This window comes from Euwallacea fornicatus, chromosome 1 (genome assembly GCF_040115645.1).
Source record: "Euwallacea fornicatus isolate EFF26 chromosome 1, ASM4011564v1, whole genome shotgun sequence".
NCBI classification, from domain to species: Eukaryota; Metazoa; Arthropoda; class Insecta; order Coleoptera; family Curculionidae; genus Euwallacea; species Euwallacea fornicatus.
The window spans coordinates 7,329,172-7,351,467 of record NC_089541.1 but is presented as its reverse complement, the minus strand read 5'-3'; the positions used below and the strand labels follow the sequence as shown (position 1 = coordinate 7,351,467).

The window sequence follows — 22,296 nt, the reverse complement described above, 5'->3', positions numbered from 1 at the left end:
TTTTAATACCTATTTCGTCTTATTTATATAAGCAGTTTAACTGGGAATTCCCCTAAAAAGTTATTGGGTAAGTGACCGTTCGGCTGGGATTATGATCATGAAGGCGTGGTGGGTAGTTTTCGCTGCAAGTATCGCGGTTGAAAGTGTTTATTGTGCGGTAGGTATTTAACTTCTTTTTATCGGGATATCCTGAGTTGTGTTTTACAGATGACAGAGGGTCAAATGGTTGCTGCTGTGAAACTTATCAGGAATGTGTGTCAACCAAAAAACAAGGCTACAAATGGTTAGTTGTGGATATTTATTAATAGTAAAATAGTTCTTTCATTGAAATTTAAATTTTGAGCGTATTATGTTTAAAATTAACAGTTTTATCAATGGAAAACGCTGTCAAAATGTGGGTTTAATTGTAAAACTGAAAAAAAGGGAATGTTATTTAGTTAAAAACTGTTCGTTTCTATCGAGACTCAAGGTTTTTTTTTGTGTACACTTATCTATTATCGTTGTTAGATTTCTCTATGATAAATAGTTTATTCGAACTCCTGCGTGTCCAGTTCACCCGCTACACCGAGTTTTCTTTGGCGATCACACATCTACATATTTCAAAAAAATTGTTCATTCGAATTATTATTATTTTTCAATTTGATATAACGAATTTCCTCCAATCGGATTAGTTTATTACCCATTGGAATAAAGTGCATAGTGCACAAAAACTCTAAGTAATTAGTAGCATTTACCTGCGTGCACATTTGTCTTGAAACGCATAATTGCATGATTGGATCAAGAGCTATATAAGCCTCGCCTCCAACAACGACCACGAACCAACTACTGTTATCCAAACTCTAAATCAAACGTAAATAGTTGCACCCAAAAAAAATAGAACTGTAATTAATCTGGCTATTACACCTACAGCACAATCAAAATATTTGTATTTTGCAAACCTTATTGCATTTTTCACGTTAAAGTGCACTCTTTTATCTTGATGAAGAGAAGAGGCTATTTACATCGTTTGGTATAAGCGGTAGTAAATTTAACTTGATTCTTATGACGAAAAAGGAGATGGACAGTAGTGATGAAACTTCAGCGCAACTATGATTTTTCCTACATTTAAGGTCAGCTGATAAGCTGCTTTATTTCATAATACTTTTATTTGATTTTTTAGTCCGAAACGGAATGGAAATAAAGAAAATTTGCAACAATCTGAAATGGGAGAAATGTTGCGTATTTTCACCATAATGAAATTGAAAACATCCTTATCTATATGTCGTAATTCACATTTCAATTTAAGCTTTAAATTAATTTACTTAATCTTTTTCTTTTTTGTTTATTAGCACAAATAGAAGGAATGCATAAAGGTGACTGGGATCAAGACCAGAATGGCATGGTAAGTTGCTCTGCCGCTGCTTTTTATGGCAGTCTAAAATACAATTTCATAATAGAAACTTCTAAACTTGTTTTACATCTAGCTAAATAACCATTTTCTTGTTCAATAAAGTTGAGTAAACGTCTGCAATCCATAAAAACTTCACGAAGTTTCGATTATTATGTATTTTACCGTCAGTTGATTGTTTTTTTTCTTCGAAATTTACAAAGATACACTATTATTCGATGTATCGTGGGTAATTTAATAAAAACGCAAAGTGAAATTATTTATTAATTATAAGTTACTTATTTTATAGTGTTACGTGAGCTGTGTACTGGGGTACTACAAGTTGGTAAGTATAAATGCATCTAACATCAAAATAAGCACATTGAAATCTATATATACATGTATGTATATTGGGTGTTCAGCGATAAAGGTTTTTTAAATTAAATTGCTTTGCCCCTAACGTATTTAATAAGCGAAAGCACTTTGGGCCTATGCAGTTTTTTAAATTTTCGACTAATACATTTAACGAATTATTCTTAGCAACTGCCAGATAACTCTTTCGATTGGGAAACTGGGGTAAAAGTCATACAAGCACAAGCTCCGCCATCAATCGCTCAAATTGCTCTGGTGTCTGTACAGAATTGCAAAGACGCAGGTAAGCTAAACTGAGAATATGTTATTCATTTTCATCATTTTTAAACAAATAAATTGTAGTGAAAACTTTGAGTGATAAATGTAGAGCTGCGTTGGAAATAGCAAAGTGTATCTACGACCAAAATCCAGAGGTAAGTTCGTGATTACATAAAACTGGTGCATAAAGTGAATGTGCTTCTGTAAGTGCAAGTTTTTACTGACGAAGGTCGCTTTTAGGTATTATGAGTAATTCCGCGATTTGATTCATCACGAATGTAATTTTGACTATCTGTGTAGTGCGTAGCTAATGTACTTATACCGGGTAACGACAGAAAGTGTGTAGTAACTTTTTTTGTTATTTCCTACGAAAATTTGAAATTTAGGCCACTTAGGTCAAACAACATTAAAACTTTTTCTGGATAAATCACGCCGCATTATTTCCGATTTGACCGGAAGCCCCTAATTTTTTAATTTTAAGTGAGACACCTGATATGTTTTTACATTTGTGACTTCATCAGAGAATTTTATTGTTTCGCCGAGGGTTTTAATGAAATTATTTTTTTTTTTAATTATTTAATTCAAGAACATGTGATTTTGGAACATGTTGCATTTATTTTTTTATCAAATTTTGGAACTTTTGATGCCGCGACGTATATGATTGTTTTGGTTTGCGGTCAGTCAATAAATTCACGTCACTTCCGTTGAATTTTTTTTTAACTAATATTTTAAAATTTTGGTGAAATTAATTATTAAAAAATATTGATTCTCGGAACTTTTCCCATCACGAGCATCCAAAATAAAGCAATTTCTGAAAATAAATACAAGGTTTTTCGTGTAAAAATGAAAAGTTAAAGCAACTTCCGATTAAACCGGAAGTAACATAATATTCAAAATTATCGATAAGTTGTCTTGTATAAGTACTCTGAATTACTATTTTCTATTGCAAATAGAAAAAGTTAAAATATATCTACTTTATGCTGTCACTCGGTATAGGACCTTCCATGACGGGTAAAAATTTTTGTTTATATCTTTTTTTTTTCAGAAATACTTTCTGCCTTGATAGGTTTTCTGCCCTAATGAACTCATAATACTACTCTGGGATTTAGTACCTACTGTGCCCTTTGCAGCAGATTATCTCTTTTTGTTTCTAAGTTTACTTGTTTGTAACTTTTCTTGTTATGTAATATATATCAGATCAAAAGTATTAAGAAAAAAGATTAAGCTAAATGCGATAAATAGTTTTTTCATGTATGTGTAACACATACATATGTCTAAGGTGAGTTAGAATTATTAGGTCAAATGTTTATTTGTTCTATTTTCAAGTCATCCTGGATATGAGGCATTTTACATGAAACGATTTTTACCAGTGGAGGTTCCAACGCTCATCGTATGCGGTACCCAACATATCTATGCACAGTGTAAATTATATTTCAGCTTCCTCTGAAGATGTTTATTCGAGATCTCCGCAAAGATGTCAAAATTTCTTTGCCAAATTACAATTCGTCGGAGGGGGGTTGAGAGCAATCTGAACTCAGGGACGAAACTTAAAAAAACGGGATTGGCTGGATTATTTTCAAATCAAAAATCTCTCAACATAAATTTGGCCATCTAGAAACGTGGACCAACGAATCGCCGCCCATGTCTGAGGGGTTCAACCTCCTAAATGAACTTCACTCGACCCCGCTAGCTGCTTTTGACGTCACGCGAAAAATCAATCGCGAAAATCCATTCCGGGCTCATGCCAAATTCTTTTCACTGGAAACGTCGTCCATTATCCAGACATCACGGGGCGCCCATCTGGATAATCTCGGTGGTCGAATTAGCCTTGGCACGTTATGTCGCGTTGTTTTTTGGCAAGCAAGAATCGATTTTAATTGTTTGTTGATCCAGGCGGGAAGAAGGGTGGTCGCTGGATGAACAGTTGCTTTCAGGGCTGCGCCGCGTTGTCCATTAAGGAAAAAAGCTCTACGAGGAAAGCACGTCCATCTAGAGCAAGGCTGTAATAATTCGAACGGTAATAATCGAAAGCTTACCTACGTCACCGCTTACCGCGCCAGTCGAGAGTCGTAAGTCCAGTGGAGCGGTGTTGTTAGTTTATTGTGTGAAGTGTGTCGTATATGTTTCGTTGAGAGCTCTACTATATACATTAGATGTTTCGGTACTACGTTTCCTGGTTAAACCGATGAATGTAAGTGGCATGTATCATACCAAAACCCTCAATCCAAGCCGTATTCCTATCAGCCAACATTTCGTTGCTTTCCACTGTTAGAGCACGCCCTTTTTGCCATTGATGCGACTTAGCAGCTCTGGAATAAAACCACGATTTGAAGTATAACCTGCTCTGATTAACGCAAATCTGAGTCCCGAACTTGAACTTCTTCTATTCAAGCAACCGTAAAGGATGACTATTGAAAACAAGACAATTAACATATAACGAAACGACACTCTCATCCTCTATGGCTGTAACATAGTATTGAAATTAGCTTTGTTGAAGGCTGGTGCGTAAGTGCCACAATTTGGGTTCCTATTAAACAGCTAAATGGGCAGAGATATTTTTGTCGTGGTAAACATTTCTATTTTTAGGCGGTTCTTTTCTATTATAAACAACTCGCGTTGATAATTCGTTGTGCGCGTTTAGGGCTAACGAACGACCCTTACGAATTAAAACCCTGATTCGTGCTAAGTCAGTTCTTGAACTGACATACGTAACTCCTTGCGGGATGGCAATTCGCAATTAATTTGGAATTCTTGGAAGGCGGTAATAAATCAATGCCAGTGGAATGCAACCACGGTTTTAATTTAGACCTCAATAAAGCATGGAAAGCTGGATATTCCCAGTGAAGGGAATATACCGTTCGTGTTACCCGTCCCCCATTACCCGTCTTTCAATCATTTTTGACCTCAAACCTTAACAGATTTCTGCATATTTGAAACGAGCGCGACGTTTTTTTTTTCAACAAAGTACTACAGCCTAAATTCGGATTCAAAATGGTGTTACATTTGGAAATTTTTCCAAATGCGGCCGTGGTAAATCTTGCTGATTTGATCTATTACAAAATTGTGTAAAATTTTCCACCTGCAGAAAATATTGGTGTGATGAAGAAGTGTTCCATTTTGTGTCATCTTAATGCAGTTCGAGCAGAACGCCTATTTACCTCGAAAGTATACTTCCAAATAATAGCCTCAACAAACCGTAACGAGGAGCATATAATATTGTCGGTTCCTGAAAGTTTCGAAATATCGTTTCTCAAAATTGAACAAATCACACGTGTCTCAAAATGGTTATGTTTTATTTAAACAAAGGTACTGTTTAAATTTAGAATTTGCCAGAACTCCGACCTGGGTATTTTTTTATGAATAGTGCACATATACATGTACAACTAATTCAAATTTTCCACAAAAAAAATATTCGCTTAGATGATGGTCAGGCGATCAACAATGAAATTTTCAGTGCAAAAATACCCACTTTAGAACGCTGCCATTACACTAGTCCAGGGATAACTCCCATGCTTACAAGTTTGCCAACATCGCTTCGGGTTTCACTTCTGTGTTAGAATACTTGATTGAATGAAAAACTAAAGAAAACCCAAAACGTTTTACGCGCAAATTACTTAGTGTGAAATATCAATCATTCAATTTGTATTAAAAACCGAGGCCATACTTAGGAGAAAAAAGTTGACAATCATTCTTGACCAACGAAATATCATAGAATGAAACCAACACTGTCCAAGTCTTAGTTAAATGAAGTTAATAAAAAGAAACTGGAATAGAAAGTTGATGTCATCTTTTACCAATTTTTGACCATAATACGACTCCATTTTCCTTTTTTGGAAATTTTTGTAGCGCCGCCATTTGAATCCGAATATCGGTTTGTGTTACCATAGCCGTTAATAATTTCGATAATGTTCAAGCAGTAACGTGTACTACGACGATAGACAAATTTTTCAATTATTATTTTTTAAAAACGACTAAAACGACGCCTCTTTAATACATCGCCATTTTGAATTTTGAGCTCGATTTTTGGATTGTGACACCGTCTACGTCGTTTGTTTTCAAAACGTCATAATTAATGCGCTAATGTTGATCACCGATTATTTGTATCTAGACTTAGCGATTGTTTTTCAACACCGTTCTGATTTTTCTGGAAAGATTTTTGTTTGCTGAAAATATTTATTTTCCCTCTTCCTAAAAGCTCAGTAAAACCTCCATTTTGCATATAAAATCAGAAAATTTGATTCATCACCTACACGTTGCAAAAAACTCGACATATTAGAGACATGAAATTTTCCTTTTAAACCTATCCACGAACACAGGTAAGTCAACTTACTAGATATACTTTCCCCCGTCTACATTTAACAGGAATGGCTCATGTAGTATATTCTTCGCCGTAGGGGGCCACAGTGTGATGGATGTGAGAGTCGTGCTCTTGGGGGATGGATAATGAACAACCCCATCAGGAGTTGGTCAAGTGTGTGGTGGTCGGGGATACGGCTGTTGGAAAAACACGGCTAATTTGTGCTAGAGCTTGCAATAAGCAGGTAAGTTTCCATCTAAAATAAATTCATTTGTGCGCGCTTGCTTCGGCCCTAGTTCTGTTCTATTATTGAATCAGTTTTATTTGATGTTCCATTATTCGTCTGTACTAATGGGACGATGATAGATGCGTCGGTCCGAGGCAGATCGTTACCAACAAAACAATTTTATCATGTTTTCGTAATGTATATACCTCGAGGTATAATTTAGTAAAATGGCTTCTGGGGACCTAAGGGAAATTACATGTAATACGTTATATCGTGTGCCTTGCTTTGGGCTACTAAGGGTAAATTGGCCCCTCGATGAATGTGACAGAGCTCATCAATTCAACCTTGAATTATTAGTAATTATTGACTGTTTTTTCTACAGGTGTCGTTAGCTCAATTATTAGCAACTCACGTCCCAACAGTATGGGCAATCGACCAATACCGCATTTACAAGGACGTCCTGGAACGGTCCTGGGAGGTTGTAGACAGCGTAAATGTCAGTCTACGACTGTGGGATACTTTCGGCGATCACGAGAAAGACCGCCGATTCGCATACGGTCGTTCAGATGTGGTAAATAAAAATAGTACCTGTGTAGAAAATTTTTTGACTAGTCATTAGCCTCGGGCATGAGGTGTTATTTCACCTTGTACATATATTTTTTTTATTTATTCAGGTACTACTGTGCTTCAGTATCAACAACCCGGTCTCGTTGCGCCACTGCCGCTTAATGTGGTACCCGGAGATACGGCGATTTTGTCCCAATACTCCCGTACTTCTGGTCGGCTGCAAGAACGACCTGCGGTACATGTACCGCGACGAGGCATACCTGTCTCACTTCAGAGATCGCAGCCCCTTTGTGAGGGCGACCCGCAAGAGCGATCTCGTCATGCCGGACGAGGCGAGGACAGTGGCCAAGGAACTGGGTCTTTATTACTACGAGACATCGGTAGGCATCGGAAGTCCACCTGAATGTGAAATATCTCCGTGTTTATATTTTCTCATGAAAAAACTCAGTTTCATTAATTTTCTCTTGTTCAGACTCTTGGAAAAGATTAAATTTCCCAAAGGAGTTTCAAATTAATAATTAGCTATAAAAGCACTCACTCAAAACATTAGTTTTGTCAGTTGCCCAGATCGCACGATCTCTTGTTATTCCACACCGCCAAACATTAATTCTCTGCTACAACAACTACGGTTGTGCATGGTCAATTGACTAGTCAATTACTGGTCAATTGGTCGAAAATAATTTGACCGGTATTTGATTGGTCAAAATCCTGGAGTTGCAAACTGAGATGTCTGATTGTTTTAATAACTGCCTATGGGGTACTGCTATGGATATTTGATTTAAGTAAATATTTTGTTCTTTTATTTCCAGGTCTTAACTTATTACGGAGTTAACGAAGTGTTTGAGAATGCAATCAGGGTTGCACTCATCGCGAGAAGGGCACAACGCTTCTGGATGACCAATTTAAAAAAAGTGCAACGTCCCCTTTTACAGGCAAGTTCGTTCTCCTAACTCTGCCACCTCCGCTAATGGTGGTTTTAGTCTCCATTCAAGCCGCCACCTCCATTGAAGCCTGAAGTGCACGTAAGCTCCAGCCAGTACCCAGAACAGTTAGAACATCTATGGCTAAGCCGGGCTCACACCGACGTAGTTCTCATAGTGGGCTCGATGGGATTTCCTGCGCACAGATTTATACTTGCAGCTAGTAGCGGGGCTTTCTGTCGTTTGCTGACTGTTGATTTAATGGCCCGAAGCACTAGCGACTCCAGTATGGTAAGGACAAAGGAAATGGCAAAGGAATATTTTATTTATTTAACTACTTCAGGTGAGTTCTTTGGGAGACTTCGCAGATGAGACTGAGTGTCTGGTAAGGGCTGAACAGAAGACTTGCAAGAGAAGGGCCAGTTGTCAAGCTTTGCCTACAGCAAGGGAGTTGGAGCATCCGGCGTTTCAATGCATCAGGAACGTCCAGCCGGAAGGACAGACTGTGGTCACCTTGTCCAAACTTGTGACGCCGAGTGCAATGCTGCAGTGCTTGCAATTCGCCTATACAGGCACCGTCGATCGTAGCGCACTTAACTTAGAGGAGACACGTGAAGCTGCCGAATTCCTAGAATTGCCCCAGCTTTTAGTTCTCCTAACCAAGCACCCTTTCGTTGCACCCGACCCCCCCGACGAAATCTACGAGAATTTCTTGAAACGAAGGCTTCAGGACATTTGCTTGGACCAAGGCCTGTTCGCTGACGTCATCTTCGAGCTGGATGATGGAGTGTGCACCGCTCACAAGTCTATGCTAGCTGCTAGATGCGATGTCATGAAAGCCATGTTCAGTGGGGATTTCCGCGAAAGCCAAGCAAAAGTCGTATGTTTCTCACGCATGTTTTTATCAAAACAAATATAGTGTTTTGTCCATAGATCGAGTTTCCGGGTGTTCGCGAATACACCTTCCACAAGTTATTATGTTTCCTCTACACCGACGAGGTGCCTCCAGTTTCCGCTTCCAAATGCGTGAATATTCTTGAATTGGCCAACAGGTTGTGTTTACCTAGACTAGTCAATTTGGTCGAGAAACGAGTTATTGAGGATTTGGAGTGCTTACAACCGTCGGAAGCGATCGAACAATGTTTAAGACTTCTAGAACCTGTTAAGGTACGTTTAAACACGATTTTCTTAAATGCAGGAATAAGTGCAGTTTTAGGTCAATTTAAAACATATTTAGGTTAGTTCAGGTTAATTTTAACTAACCCCCATTTTTCGCAAAAGTTCGTTGTAGCTTAGGTACATATGAAGCATTTGGGTTCGTACCCTAAACAAACAGAGATTGCCATAGATATATAAAATATATGAAATCTCGCAAAGCCGTAGTGACAGGACTTTTTACACATCAAAATCGATAAGACGTGTTTCATTTTACATTAAATGAACTACTTTTCAAACCGATCAAGACAGGGAATTCCACAATAATTTTATTCTAGTTGCACAACGGACATCAACTAGCCGACTGGTGCATGAACCACCTCTGCATCAACTACAACATGCTCTGTCGTATGTCTCCGCGGAATCTACGTCTGCTACACTCGGATAATCAGGCGTATTTAGTGGAACACCGCTGGCCACCAGTGTGGTACCTCAAAGACTACGACTACTACCAGAAGTGTCTGGCGGAGCGCGACAAAGAGCTGAAACCAAACGAACGCAACAGCTCGGGGTGTCTCTGCTTCTCGCGTAAATCTGAGTCTGATCCTGCCCTCTCTACAAGCAATCTTTGATATTATTAAGTACTATTAGGTTCCTCATAAAGTAGGGTGACAAAATTGAGTTACGGCATGCGGTCGTCGGAACATATCGACTAGAGTATAGGTACCAGTATTGTATTAGTAGGGGTAGAGCGGGCGTAGGCCGGCTACGATTAGTAGTATAGGGGAGTTTCGACTCGAGGTTTATTATTTATTGTGAGTTACTTTTGTCTACAGAGATGAGGTGCCTAACTTGGTATTTTGCTCACCTTGCTGTTAATCGTATGGCGTAATTAAATATTTAGTGGATATTTTGTGCCCAATTAGTTGATAGTAGCTGGCATATTATGATTGTCGACAATGAATCTTCTATATGAGGGATTACTTTATTTTTTCACCATTCTTACTTATTAACCTTTTCTATCTTGGTTGATATGTAAATTTTGTCAATCATGTAATAATTAAGAATAAGTCAATTATATTAAATGAATAGAGCATATTTGCGACTTCAACATAAAAACAATCTCGTAGATTGTAACAAAATCTGTTTTAACAAAGAGGAAAATCAATTTCGGATTATCAAAAATATGAACAGTACATCGGTCGAGACTTCTTCACGTATTTCTAATTGCTTCTGACGATTCGGAATTGGTTCTCTCTATCGCTAAAATAGAACTACGATATCACAAAAAAGGTCAATATTTTACTTTGAATAAAGCAAAAAATAATTTCGTCCATTTTTAGTTAACTGCAGGTAGTCAAACAGGGAGAACTAAGAACAATCAGAAATCCGGCACCCCAAAATGTTTAGCTTAAAAATGGACCTATTATAGGATTTTATTGATGAGTCATGGTAAATTGAATCTAATATATTATTAACCCAACTTGATAATTACAGGACCCCCGGGTTATTAATTTTTCCATTAATCTCATATAATAAATTACCGAAAATAAAGTAATCCTACTAAAATAAGTGTCAGGTGTCTGTATCTACCTTTTGGACAACAACCAAACCTTTTTATAACATCTACTTTAATAAATCACTTTATTCTATGTTCATCTTTTTTTGCATCGATACTACCGGAGCTTTTATTATACACACAAGTCAGTTAATCTAAATAGGTACGAATGTACTTACAGGTGCAAGGTATTCCAGCTGAGTGAAAAAGGACGATTTTAAAACAAAAACTATCTATGGAGAATCAAAATACTCTGGATTGGAAAAACCTCTCTATATGGACATGTTAACGATTTGCAATATTACAAAAGGAATGAAAACATGAATGAATTTGTGGACAGAACTGTAATTGAAATCACTAAATTAAACCACAATGATTGCATTGTTTAAGCCAGCATTGCTAACTTTCCAGGATGTTATGAGCGTTGTTTTGAGAACAATGGGGGTCACACCGTACGTCTGAATTTTTAATATTAGAATATAATTCAGTTAAGTAAAGTTACGTAATTAAAAGGAACAGGGAAAACAAAAAATGCTATTCAATGAAATAATATTTATTGTTTACAAATAAAAGATGATTTCTCATAATATATTACTGGTTATTCATGGGCTTTGACCAGTCTACTGTCAAAATAAGATGATCATAACCATGGCCATTTAACCTAGCAATGGCGATTGCGGCATCACCTTTGAACTTAAAGTGAATGTAGGCAAATCCCTTGCATTGGCCAGTCTGTTTGTCCTTGGCCAAAAACAACTTATGAATAGGACCAAATGGCTTTACCAGCTCCTCCAAATCCATTTCAGTAGTTGATTCACTGAGGTTTGCTATGCGGATTGCAGAATAGTTGTCGTCTCTGCGAGCCATATTGGGACCATCAGTTCGTTTGGCACCACCATCTCTCAAGCTTGGGGGCACATATTTTGAGCCGCCTGGTTTGTTGGCTTCGACAGCAGCAGGTCCAGCTAAATATCGAAAAAGTAACTTAAGGCTATGTCACAATAATATGATAAATTAAACATACCACCAGTAGCTGCAGGCTTCTTATCATCAGGCAATTTTCCCCCAGCAAGAATTGTGTCTTTCCAAGGGCACTTAGATGTCCAATGGTCACCCCCACAGGTACGGCACTTCACCACATTTTTATCTCCCAATGCTTTAGGACATTTTAAATTAAATTCAATTCATTCACTAGTGACATAAACAAACCTTTCAATTTGTCAAGGCCTTCATCCTCAGGTTTATTGTCCTCTTCTTTGCTTGAGATGAACTGCATGTACACATCTTCTCCAACTATCGTTGTGGCTGGATTTGGACCCAATTTATCATCAGCAGATTCACCAAATTTCTTCCAAGTTTTTCTCAATGCAATCGACTTTGAGACGATGCGTTTTTCAATTTTGTATGTCCGCACAATTTTTACCTAAAGCCAAACTCAGTCTTAGATGTTTGATAAAAAGTTTTAATACTCTGATAAATTAATAACGTTCTGAGTTATTGTATAATAGCTTTTACATTGTTATGTTAGTTGGATGAAATGACAATGGAGAATTCAAAACACGTAACAAACGTGGTGTATGAAATTTGTTGACCAATCAACAGCACCAAAAAGTTCATATTCACACTCGCATATTCCTCTAGAATCAGGGCTTTGATTTGATTCATATGTTTACTTAGCTCTGGGCATAACACTTGTGAGCACCCACTATACAAATAAATTAAGTGGAGTTTAGGCCTTGCAGCTGGCACCAAGTTGGAATGTAAACAGAAGTAGGGTTATGTTCGTACATTATTAGTGTTAAAGGAATCATAAATATCTAATGGTATTTTAAATATATCAATACCTTCTTATTGCCCTCAGTTTTTTGATATTCTGTAACTATTTTCTGACCGTTGTGGACGACTTCTGTAGAAGGAGGTAAAGAGCCTTCTTCCAATTCCACTTCATCCGCCCAGCTGGATTTCACCTCCTCTACTGCCGGCATATTCACTATTGAAATTGATGAATTTAATTTAATATTTTGAGGGTTAAAATAACACTAAATTTTGTGCAGTGAATATCCAGATTGAATTAATGAGATTAGATATAAGATATAATAAAAAATATACGAAGGGAAAGGAAACCAACTACCATGCAAGCAGTGCGTTCGTTTTTGCAGTCAATAGCAGTGTTGCCAACTTTTGACTTGGGATAGCTACACGGTGTTAATAAGATGTGGTCCAAAATCATCTAAAAGTCAATTTCGGACAAAAAAAAATAGAAACACAATTTTTTTGTATAATTCATCGGATTTAGACTTTTCAAATAATTACTAATACGTTATTCCAAATTTGATAAGCACAAGATAAGTAACTAGAACGGTTCTTCTTACTTTCCAAGTGTTCAAATGTATTCATTAAGAAAATGACTTCAGCACGTATCACCCACTGCAAGCGCTTATTCTTCAAACCAGCTGGTGCGGTGTTGCCTAGAGGTAAACTTACGAATATATTTTTTTCTACGATTAATTTTAAAAAATACCATCATTCGGTCTGTTGCGTTCTCAAGTAGTCAATCACTTGAATAGCTGATTAATAATGACACATACATAGCTCCTTATTTATCTGGGAAGTTAATTGGTCTCATTGGCGTCACTATTCCGATTGTTTTATTTATGATTGATTGTTAAAAGAAACGTCAAAGAAAATATGTTATTAGTATACTTATGTAGAGAAATTCCTTCACCTTCTTCGCAAGAAATTAACGTTTAATAATGTTTTAAATAAAATTTAAACCTTTAATTGTTTGCTTCCATTATTCATTTTATAGATGAACAAAAAATTTTTAAATATCAAGTCAAATTATTAACATAATTCTAATCAATCATATGAATTTACTAATGTCAGCAATAAAACACTGCTAATTTAAAACAACTTTATATAGAATTAAATAAACCTGTGTTTCTTATAAGCGATACTCTTTCTTATTCTCCTCCCCCGCAAAGTCACCGCTTTCGGTAGAAGACAATCCCGTATATGAACTCCTCGTTTTTGGGGCGTCCAAGCTTGAAATTCGTAATTGGCTAATCCGCAGTTTACCGCTACCCAACCTGCAAATTTCAGATAAATATGAATAGTGAAGCACCCAACATGTACAAATGCAGTCTCACCAGCATTGGATAAGACTACATCATAGCTGGATTCCCTTCTTGATTTTCCGAAAATTTTAAACGACTTAGCCAGCTCTAAACCCGGCCATTTTTCTTTACGATCTCCTTTAAAGATTGGTACAACAAACAAATCACTTCCTAAAAGCTCTTGATATATGGAGTCTGCTTTTTCAAGTTTACAGAATGTGATTGGAAGAGAATTGGCTCGAAACACTGTTAATCTGCAGTGCGATATTTAGTTGATTTGCGGTCACAAAATAATTCTTCATGTCTACCTTATGGAGTCGCTTCCTTGAATGTAGTCAAGCCGAGCCAGCCCTGCGATAAACAAAGAGGTTCCAGGTTTCACGCAAAATGTTTCTGCCCTGATTATCTCTCTAGGGAGAGTTTGTACAAGCTCCTCCGTCGTGAGTAAATGCAGAATTTGATCAGGATGCACTACACCTGGCGTGTCATAGCACCATTTTCCGAAGGCAAATTCGGGGCTTTTCTCATTTATTCCCAACCTAGTTTGTCCTGACATGTTGAAACTCCCTTGAAAATTTACATTTATTTCAAGTTCTTTTACAAAAAACTCTTGATTCTACCCTTAGTGGAAAAAGTGTCTGACTGTTCAGTCAAAGGCGTCAAATGGTCAACAGTTCTTTCAACAATACCCATTGGGGTTGCATATTTTGCCTTATTGTAAGACAACAAAGCTTCCTTGCTAACCTGCTCAGCCCTTTTTTCAATTTCTCTCAATTTTTCTAAACGTTTATTGCGGGCATGCAAACGATAACCTGAGAATTTCGTGATTGGGAATTTAAGCAGATTTAATGTCGTACCAGGCCATGGGCTAGTAGTAGCTTTTTGAATCAGATCTGCCGCTTGAATTTTGCAGAAATCCGATTTTAGTAATAAATTGAAAAGGCTCGATTTGCCTACATTTGTAGTGCCAACAATGTAGACATCGCCTGTGAAAATCGGTAGAAAATATTAGTAAGTTGTTCCTAAAAAATCTGAAGAAAAATTAAGTAGACCTCAAAATAAATAACACTTTAATATCTAAAAAGAATAGGAGATTGTCATAGTATTTTGGTGTACATATTGAAGGTATTTCAAGGCAGTTTAGAGAACTACCTGACCAATTTATGCCACTTCAAGGTATTTTTATGTCGTTTTGCTGAAAATTATGCAGTCAGGATCTAAAGCCTGTGGTCCCTCCATTACTTCTTTATATTAAATATTGCTCAACATCAATCTATTGTTTTACAACTATAGCAATATAAACCTACCTTTGATTTTTATTTCATGTAGAGATGAAATCAAATTTTCAATCCCATATCCTGTCTTAGCAGAAATAAGTTCTACATGCTTAATGTTGCTATTTCCAAAACCACTCAATCTTAAATTATCAATGAGCAGCTGCTTGATTCTTGCAAGGTAATGATGATCATCCTTAGGCAACAAATCTAATTTGTTCCCCACAACAACAATTCTGGATTTTGGCCCAAGTATATCTGCCAGTCCAGGCCATATTGAACATGGAAAATCTATTAAATCTACTAATAGAAGCACAAGGCTTGAATTAAAAGATATGCTTTTTAGAACTTTAGGGTAATCATCTGCTGAGACCCTCACTTGCAGAGCTATGTTGTACTCCTTTAAAAAATGGCAACGTTGGCAATAAATTGACTCTAAATTTGCTCCTGCCGATGTGAATGAGTTTTTGAAAATTTCTGATGGAATATAGCCTGGTATAGCTGCATCCTAAATGACATTTTTTAAAATTTTTTATAGATCTAACTAAAGCAAATATTACCTTACAATGTAAGTATGCTCCACAACCCCCACAAGATGTGCTACTTATAGGGCATCTTGGATCTGCGGTACCAAAATTTATATTTGAACCTTCAGCTTGCCAATCAACTATGGATTTACTTTCTATATCTTTTAAATCTTTTTCATAATTTTCATAATATGTCATCCAGTTGTCTGGGCTTTTGTCTAAGATTTCTTTCTTTGCTTTCAATTCTTCTTTTATTGTATTAATGTTCACAGGTTTTATTGGTTTGGTGTCATCTTCTACTTTAGAGTTTATATTAATATAAGGAAACTTTGTGGTATAATCTAAGCTTTGAGTATGCTTGTCAAAATCTTCTTGAAGTGTTTGTGGGATAGTGTTACTACTATTAGTTGACTTTTCTTCACAGAAATATTTTAAGGAAACTGGTAGAGGTCGGACAGTTTGCAGTGCAGCCTTAATTTGCCGTTCAAGGTTTTGCCGCATTTTCATTGCAATCAAGTTTTGCTGATATGTACTTTTGGGTTTGCTCCAATCAATCACACTATTGTACAAGAGTTTTTCTTCGTATTCCTTAATAAATGCCTCAGAAGGTTCTACGCCATCCTTCTGATCCAGTTTTGCTTTAGTGTTGTTTAATGATGAGGTGCAAATTCGGTAATAGTTTTGGTTTAAGATGTTTTTTTGAAAACGCTTTAATAGGAGCATTCTTCTATACTTTCTGTGGGTATTAAATTCTAATAAAATTGGGTGAAAAGCAAAGTTAAATGTATTAAATTTGAAAAAAATCAATCACAAAATCAAAACATGGTTTTGTGAGGTTGAAGTTACTTCACGGTATTTTTGTTTCTGTTTCATATCATTAATGACCATAAGAACTTATGTACCAAACAAAGAAAGATATACACATTTTACAACTATATTATTTCAACATAGTGTGTCCAATGTTAATTTTAACATTTGTCAGGAGTGTCATTTAACACCTCTTTTCTTATATACAGAACCTTGATTTTTCGAAATAGCAGCAGCAATGAAGCCTCGTTATGATCGGAATCTTTTTCCCTTTCTCATATTTTTCCTTTTATTGAATTTGGAAAGATGCGTCTTTGAGTACTGTTATTTATTAAATATAGAACAATAGTTAAAAATTTAATATGAATTAAATTTAGTTCGTTTACACTTAAGAGTAAGATCATACAAAAAAATGCATCTTTCACAACATTGTCACATTTTCATATTCGTCCTTTGCATACAGGCATAGTTGTATGGAGACATTTCTAATATATTCGTTGCCATAGTTACCTGTCAGCGTTGTAAACAAATTCACTCAAAACGAATAAAAATGTCTGATCTCCATTCTTACGGAATATATTTCAATGAAATTGATAAAATTTGTATTTTAAATCCAGAAAACTATAAGCAGACAAACGATTTGAAGGAAGAATGCTCTATTTATATAGAAAGTAGGTAAATTTATAAAACTGTAGAAAGAAAAATGGTCCATCAAGAGTCGTTCATTTATACAAGAATCGTCTTGTGTCTTTTGTTCCAAATTTAATATTAGTTTAAATAATGTACAAGATGCCCATGTAAAAGTTAAAGACGATGCAACCAACAAGGAGTGTGAATTACAATCTGTGGTATCACTAAAAATATCAAAAAACGTATCTTTAATTTCCTTTTCAATGTTTTAGAAATAGATGAATTCCAAAGAATCGCACACAAATTCGTATCAATGGTGGAGGAACTGAGTCAAAAAATCGAGAAGCAAAAAATTAAAGCCATAGGTGCTCGAAACTTACTCCAAGGAATGGAGAAGCAAAAGGAACATAATCAACAACAATTACATGTAGAAAATCTGCAATTTTAGTTTAAATTAACAATTTTCTAGCACTCTTTTAGGCAATAATAAACGAGGCTTCAATGGAATTGGAAAGACTAAAAATTCAAGTAAACTCTCTGAAGAAAACTGAGATGGAGCAGAATGAACTAATAACGCAATTAACACACTATTAAAATTCTACTAAATAATTTATTCAAGTACAACAAATAATACAGTGGTAAAAGTAATTTGCGTTTAGAAAAATATCCTATACATGGTTGCTACCTAGAGCTGCAATAATGTAACGTAGGTATTTGCATTGTCCAGAAAAGTATGATTAAAATACCAGTGAAGGCGAACTAGACACTTCAAAATGCATGACTAATTATTGTATCCTTAGGTTATTACAGTTGCCTAATATCTTGTTCTACAGTTTTATTTCTTTGCCAACTGGTGAGACTTAATTTGTAGCTTAAGTTTATTCTTTCATTTTAGCTATGAGCCAATTGGTGCCTTAAACCCATATTGACGTTGTAACTACCCAAAATAAATATTAATTGAAACCCTGATTATAGGATTGTTAATAGAAAACCTTTATATTGAGGTATTTCTTGTATATGGAATCGTCGCATATCACCCCCTTGTAACCCGTAAACCACGACAACCTTGACTTTGTGAGGTGCATGTTATTTGTTTTCTGTTTATTACATAGGTACTGAAATAAAGAAAGTGAAATATTCAATTTGAATCCCATAGAGTTATAGTAAACGGCAAATAAATAAACTAATAATGTTTTAATTGTTCATTCTGAAAACACATACAATAAGGAAAAGTTACATCAAATCATGGTCTATTAAGGGACTAGGTAATAGATATTAGAACATAAATGGAATTGCCTAAATTAGGAGTTAAAAACAAAAAGCGAAGGAAACGATAAAACTTAAAAAACTAAAAGTAATTTCTAAAATATCATAAACGCTCCCAAGATGCATCCCTTTTAGATTATTTAATATTTTCTTAATACTTTACCCTTATTAAATCCGCATTTTTTCCTGTAAATAAAATAAATCGAGTTATTTGCAGTTGTAAGAGACTACCTCAGAGGTACATTACACAAAAATTGCCCTACTACTGGCTACAGTTGTAGTGGGATTTTTTCATGACGAAGTGTCGATGGATTGGGGCTCTTCAGTCTTAGCACGTTTCGCTTCGGTGTCTCCGGAATTTGAAGGCTCGGGGCTCATCAACCGCTTTTTCATTGTTGATTTAAATTTGACGATTATCACGGTCATGTTATCGCAGCCAGTTCCATCACCCATTGTATTGGGGGCCAGACAGTGATCAAACATCTAAACATAGAGAAACGTTTAGGATTATAATTACTTAGCAACACTGTTACATATACTTCTTCGCATATATGCGAAACTTTATCGGAACTTTCTTCGATTCTAGACTTTACAAAATCGACTACTTCCTGATTTGACATATAATTCCAAATGCCATCGCATGCCAATACCATGAATTCGTCTTCGCCGGGGTTAATTTCTAGCTTTTTTATATCCGGTAGTGCTGAAAAATAAAGCTTTGATAGTTATGATAATTTTGAGATAGTTAATGGGGTCATATGTTTCTGAATATATAAATGTGCTAAGATACCTTAAAGACGCGATCCAAATACTAGAACAGTAGAATTGAAAATGTAGAAAGCAAAAGAAATGCGCTAGTTCAATTACTAACTACAAACTAAATATTATATTTAATTTTGTTCAATTTAATTAAAAGGTTAAAAATGCATTTTTTTAACACAACCACTTCAAATTTATGTTTTGTAAGATTTAGTTTCAGGTTTTTTAATTCCTCTTTTTTGCTTTTAACTTTTACGATCAAATGCCTACCAGTAATCATTTGTTCCCTTGCGCTAAGATCTTTATTTTCCTTATAGGCATGATCGCCAATCGCCCTGCTCAAGTTCAGTCCTCCATTCACCCTGCCGTCGGATGTCACTTTGCCGCCTGCATTTACTATGCGCGCACGTTCTGGTGCGTCTTCAGGCTTATGATCAAACGACATTTCCACTGCTTGACCTATTCATCAATAAAACTTTAGCATTAAAATAATTAAGACCAAGTATAACTTGCCGTTTCTACAAACAACACATCTGGAATCTCCTGCATTGGCAACGTATAAATCGCGACCTTTTAAAATTGCAACCACAGCGGTACAACCACTATCTGAGCCAGGTTCTTCTTTAATGGTTCTAGCAAATTCAAGTTCATGCTGACCATCTTCATCCAGTTCTTCTTCCTCTTCCTCACCATCGTCTTCATCGTCTCCGTCGCTGCTGTTGCCAGAGCCGTCAGCTTCTTCCTCGTCTTCATCGGAATTGACTTCAAACAACACAAATAATAGAAATAATAACCACATTTGACGGAAGTGATAGTTGTGCAAGAGTTTTGCAACTGCTGAAATTCAACATAAAAAAACTGATCTCAGTTTCCATTTAGTTTTTTTTCCCATTTCTCCCATTTCAATTTGAACAATGGAGCATTATTTGGTACAAATCCTAACAGTAGCACAAAAACTAACTCTTCGATTCCATTCTGACATTATTTCATTCAAATTTTGGCTTTACCTTCTGGCTCTACAAAAGTCTTATCTTCTTCATCTTCTGTATCTTCCTCCTCGTCACTATCTGGTTTGAAATCTAACAATTTTTTGTACAATTGAGCGGCATTTCTTGTTGGCCTTGCACTTTTCTCAGGTGTCTTTTGCAAGGGCTTCTTCATGGGCGATTTGCCTAAATTCAAAAGAAATAAAAAAATCATGCAATCAAAAGAACATATCATATCAGGAGGCAACAATTTAATAGAGTATATACTTTCAAAATGAATAAGTTCTCCTTTAGAAATATTTCTTAAGATTCTTTTTGTACTTTTGTTCATCTAATATTTCATTAAAAGTAGCTAAATAAAGAGCACTAGTTGAGTTTTTTTATGTGACATCTTAATTAAGGAAGCTAAGGGAAAAAAGTCTATAAAAATCAAGTCTTTTATCAAAAAAATATACTAATTGAAAACATTATTGACTTCTATTACAATTCTAACAGTCCACACCCACAACCCACACATACCTTTACCTTTAATGCTGACAATGTCTCCATTCACAGAACTTCTTACACCATCTTTGGGAGTTTCTTCTTTAACGTCTCCATCTTCCTGTTTCTTACTTTCACTAACTTCCATTTTATCTGAAGGAGGATTAGTGTCTGCTTCATTAGCCTGCATGTTTCCAGGACTTGAGATTTCAATATCAGGAATAGGGCCATTTGAAGTGGGTGTGATATCTGAGACATTCTTTATATCTTCAACTACAACAGAAATATTTTGTTGGTTTGCTTGAGGTTTGAATCCATTGATATTACCTCCTTTTTTTTTACCTCTATTTATGTCTCCATTGGTGGCTGAACTGCTATCTGGTTCAGATTTACTGCTACCGCTACACCCAGCCTCAGCCTCACAATGATTATTACTGCTACTGCTGTTTTGTGGCGCATCAATTAAGTTGCTGTCAGCATCAGCAGTGGAACTTGAGGCTGATGCGACCTAACAAACTTAAAATGAAGAACATGGTAATTTCAGAATTATTTTTTGTGCTTACAGAACTGTCCTTCTTTGCACTTATCATAGGACTTTTAGGTAACTTCTCTCCTTTTTTTAAACTGTTCAGTGTTGGATTCACTAAATTTGTGTATTTCTCTATGACCTTCTCAATAGGCATTGAAGCTTCCTCATATAGGTTATGGTAATTCTCTTCCTCATCAGATTCTTCAGCTTCCTTTTCACTTGCTATTTCCTATGCCACCAAAAAAATTCTCTAGAGAACAGTTATCCACTACATCTCAAATAAATACCTTTAAAATAGATACAACTTCAGGTGTAGCAATGGTGGAATCAAATCCCAAAAACCCATCTATAAGGGCTTGTTCAATATCACCCTTTTTATATGCTTCAGTGTCTCTAATGTACTGGGGCAATTTCTGAGAACAGTACTGAGCAACTTCGTGGCCTCCATGCCCATCATATACTGCGAAAAATGAAGTGTTTTCTTCAAAGTCCAGGATTGTATTATGTGCATCCTGAAAATTGTAAAGAATATAATCAGTGCACCTTTGAGAAAATGAAATTTAGTAGTTAGAAGTCAGAAATTTTCTGTGCTCCCGCCAAAAGTGAAAATAGTTTCTCGCCGAAAATTTAGGTATTGAAAAAATTTGCGTGTGGTATTGATGCATTTAATACAAAAACTATAGAAATGTACTTCTAAAACAACCATAAAAACGTGATTCAAGCAACGTCTTGTCAAGACAATAAATTCAATAATATGGGTTGTTAATGCAGATGATGGAAGGTTGCAATTAATGTTTTACACGATTCTAAGCAAAGTATTCATATTGTGGTATGAAATTACCATGATAGGGGATAAAAACAACCGATAAACGTAAGTATTATAATGCCTTACCTCTTGGCTTATTCGCCATCCTTGCATGGAACTTGCTCCATAGGTTAATTTATCGTTGGACTCATCTGTTGAAATTTTTTCTGTAACTGGTTCTGACAAATACGAACCCATTTTTTCGCGTTTAACGTGGTTTCTTAATGAATGGGGGAATATATCTAGGAATAAAACCGGCTCTAATCTTACTTTACCCGCTCATAATTGACTTGCCAAAATTGCCAATTGATGCCATTGCGAAAATGAGGATTTCGAGATTTTGACATTGAAGACATGCGACGCAGCAAAATCAAAATGGTGGATAAGAGGATGAT

At 36.0% G+C, this 22,296-nt stretch overlaps 6 protein-coding genes and 1 long non-coding RNA gene across 14 annotated transcripts; 3 read left to right on the top strand and 4 right to left on the bottom strand.

The window, feature by feature from the left end:
- The first annotated feature begins 24 nt into the window (after nt 1-24).
- Nucleotides 25-3,197, top strand: LOC136342481 (general odorant-binding protein 72-like). Its single transcript, XM_066288334.1, has 7 exons — nt 25-157; nt 208-283; nt 1,329-1,381; nt 1,677-1,712; nt 1,907-2,021; nt 2,081-2,151; nt 3,042-3,197. The coding sequence occupies exons 1-7, from the start codon at nt 92-94 to the stop codon at nt 3,057-3,059; spliced, it is 435 nt and encodes a 144-aa protein (XP_066144431.1). The 5' UTR covers nt 25-91; the 3' UTR covers nt 3,060-3,197.
- Nucleotides 1,634-6,462, bottom strand: LOC136342501 (uncharacterized). Its single transcript, XR_010732652.1, has 2 exons — nt 6,327-6,462; nt 1,634-4,305 (listed from the first exon to the last, which is right to left on the bottom strand). It is a non-coding gene; the product is annotated as an uncharacterized lncRNA (long non-coding RNA).
- On the top strand, nt 3,824-10,813 carry RhoBTB (Rho-related BTB domain containing). 2 transcript variants are annotated; one of them, XM_066288004.1, is made up of 9 exons: nt 3,824-4,187; nt 6,359-6,537; nt 6,902-7,090; nt 7,194-7,466; nt 7,896-8,018; nt 8,067-8,297; nt 8,350-8,886; nt 8,940-9,173; nt 9,500-10,813. In XM_066288004.1, the coding sequence occupies exons 2-9, from the start codon at nt 6,433-6,435 to the stop codon at nt 9,791-9,793; spliced, it is 1,986 nt and encodes a 661-aa protein (XP_066144101.1). In that variant the 5' UTR covers nt 3,824-4,187; nt 6,359-6,432; the 3' UTR covers nt 9,794-10,813. The 2 variants fall into 2 exon arrangements, with proteins under 2 accessions (XP_066144101.1, XP_066144092.1); XM_066287995.1 differs by having other exon boundaries at nt 3,831-4,187; nt 6,391-6,537.
- A 443-nt stretch (nt 10,814-11,256) lies between these two features.
- LOC136342410 (eukaryotic translation initiation factor 3 subunit G-like) lies at nt 11,257-13,182 on the bottom strand. Of its 3 annotated transcripts, none has more exons than XM_066288193.1 (5): nt 13,092-13,182; nt 12,564-12,709; nt 11,929-12,142; nt 11,744-11,875; nt 11,257-11,684 (listed from the first exon to the last, which is right to left on the bottom strand). In XM_066288193.1, exons 1-5 carry the CDS (start codon nt 13,114-13,116, stop codon nt 11,311-11,313), a joined length of 891 nt encoding a protein of 296 aa, XP_066144290.1. In that variant the 5' UTR covers nt 13,117-13,182; the 3' UTR covers nt 11,257-11,310. The 3 variants fall into 3 exon arrangements, with proteins under 3 accessions (XP_066144290.1, XP_066144299.1, XP_066144280.1); XM_066288202.1 differs by lacking the exon at nt 13,092-13,182 and adding an exon at nt 12,851-12,969; XM_066288183.1 differs by lacking the exon at nt 13,092-13,182 and adding an exon at nt 12,829-12,915.
- Nucleotides 13,183-13,619: 437 nt separating this feature from the next.
- Nucleotides 13,620-16,500, bottom strand: LOC136342303 (nitric oxide-associated protein 1). 2 transcript variants are annotated; one of them, XM_066287980.1, is made up of 6 exons: nt 15,670-16,499; nt 15,143-15,617; nt 14,456-14,821; nt 14,144-14,402; nt 13,869-14,089; nt 13,620-13,808 (listed from the first exon to the last, which is right to left on the bottom strand). In XM_066287980.1, exons 1-6 carry the CDS (start codon nt 16,357-16,359, stop codon nt 13,645-13,647), a joined length of 2,175 nt encoding a protein of 724 aa, XP_066144077.1. In that variant the 5' UTR covers nt 16,360-16,499; the 3' UTR covers nt 13,620-13,644. The 2 variants fall into 2 exon arrangements, with proteins under 2 accessions (XP_066144077.1, XP_066144086.1); XM_066287989.1 differs by lacking the exon at nt 14,456-14,821 and having other exon boundaries at nt 15,670-16,500.
- Nucleotides 16,501-16,667: 167 nt separating this feature from the next.
- IFT20 (intraflagellar transport 20) lies at nt 16,668-18,525 on the top strand. Its single transcript, XM_066288346.1, has 3 exons — nt 16,668-17,114; nt 17,346-17,500; nt 17,554-18,525. Exons 1-3 carry the CDS (start codon nt 16,994-16,996, stop codon nt 17,665-17,667), a joined length of 390 nt encoding a protein of 129 aa, XP_066144443.1. The 5' UTR covers nt 16,668-16,993; the 3' UTR covers nt 17,668-18,525.
- Nucleotides 17,664-22,233, bottom strand: LOC136342332 (probable protein phosphatase CG10417). 4 transcript variants are annotated; one of them, XR_010732625.1, is made up of 12 exons: nt 21,989-22,233; nt 21,384-21,608; nt 21,131-21,325; nt 20,895-21,075; nt 20,604-20,840; nt 20,106-20,270; nt 19,612-19,860; nt 19,369-19,557; nt 18,879-19,042; nt 18,587-18,822; nt 18,503-18,525; nt 17,664-18,188 (listed from the first exon to the last, which is right to left on the bottom strand). XR_010732625.1 is itself a non-coding variant. In XM_066288016.1 (11 exons), exons 1-10 carry the CDS (start codon nt 22,097-22,099, stop codon nt 18,631-18,633), a joined length of 1,908 nt encoding a protein of 635 aa, XP_066144113.1. In that variant the 5' UTR covers nt 22,100-22,233; the 3' UTR covers nt 18,253-18,525; nt 18,587-18,630. The 4 variants fall into 4 exon arrangements, 3 of the variants coding, with proteins under 3 accessions (XP_066144113.1, XP_066144127.1, XP_066144136.1); XM_066288016.1 differs by lacking the exon at nt 17,664-18,188 and having other exon boundaries at nt 18,253-18,525; XM_066288030.1 differs by lacking the exon at nt 17,664-18,188 and having other exon boundaries at nt 18,253-18,525; nt 20,610-20,840.
- Between the last annotated feature and the right edge of the window lie 63 nt (nt 22,234-22,296).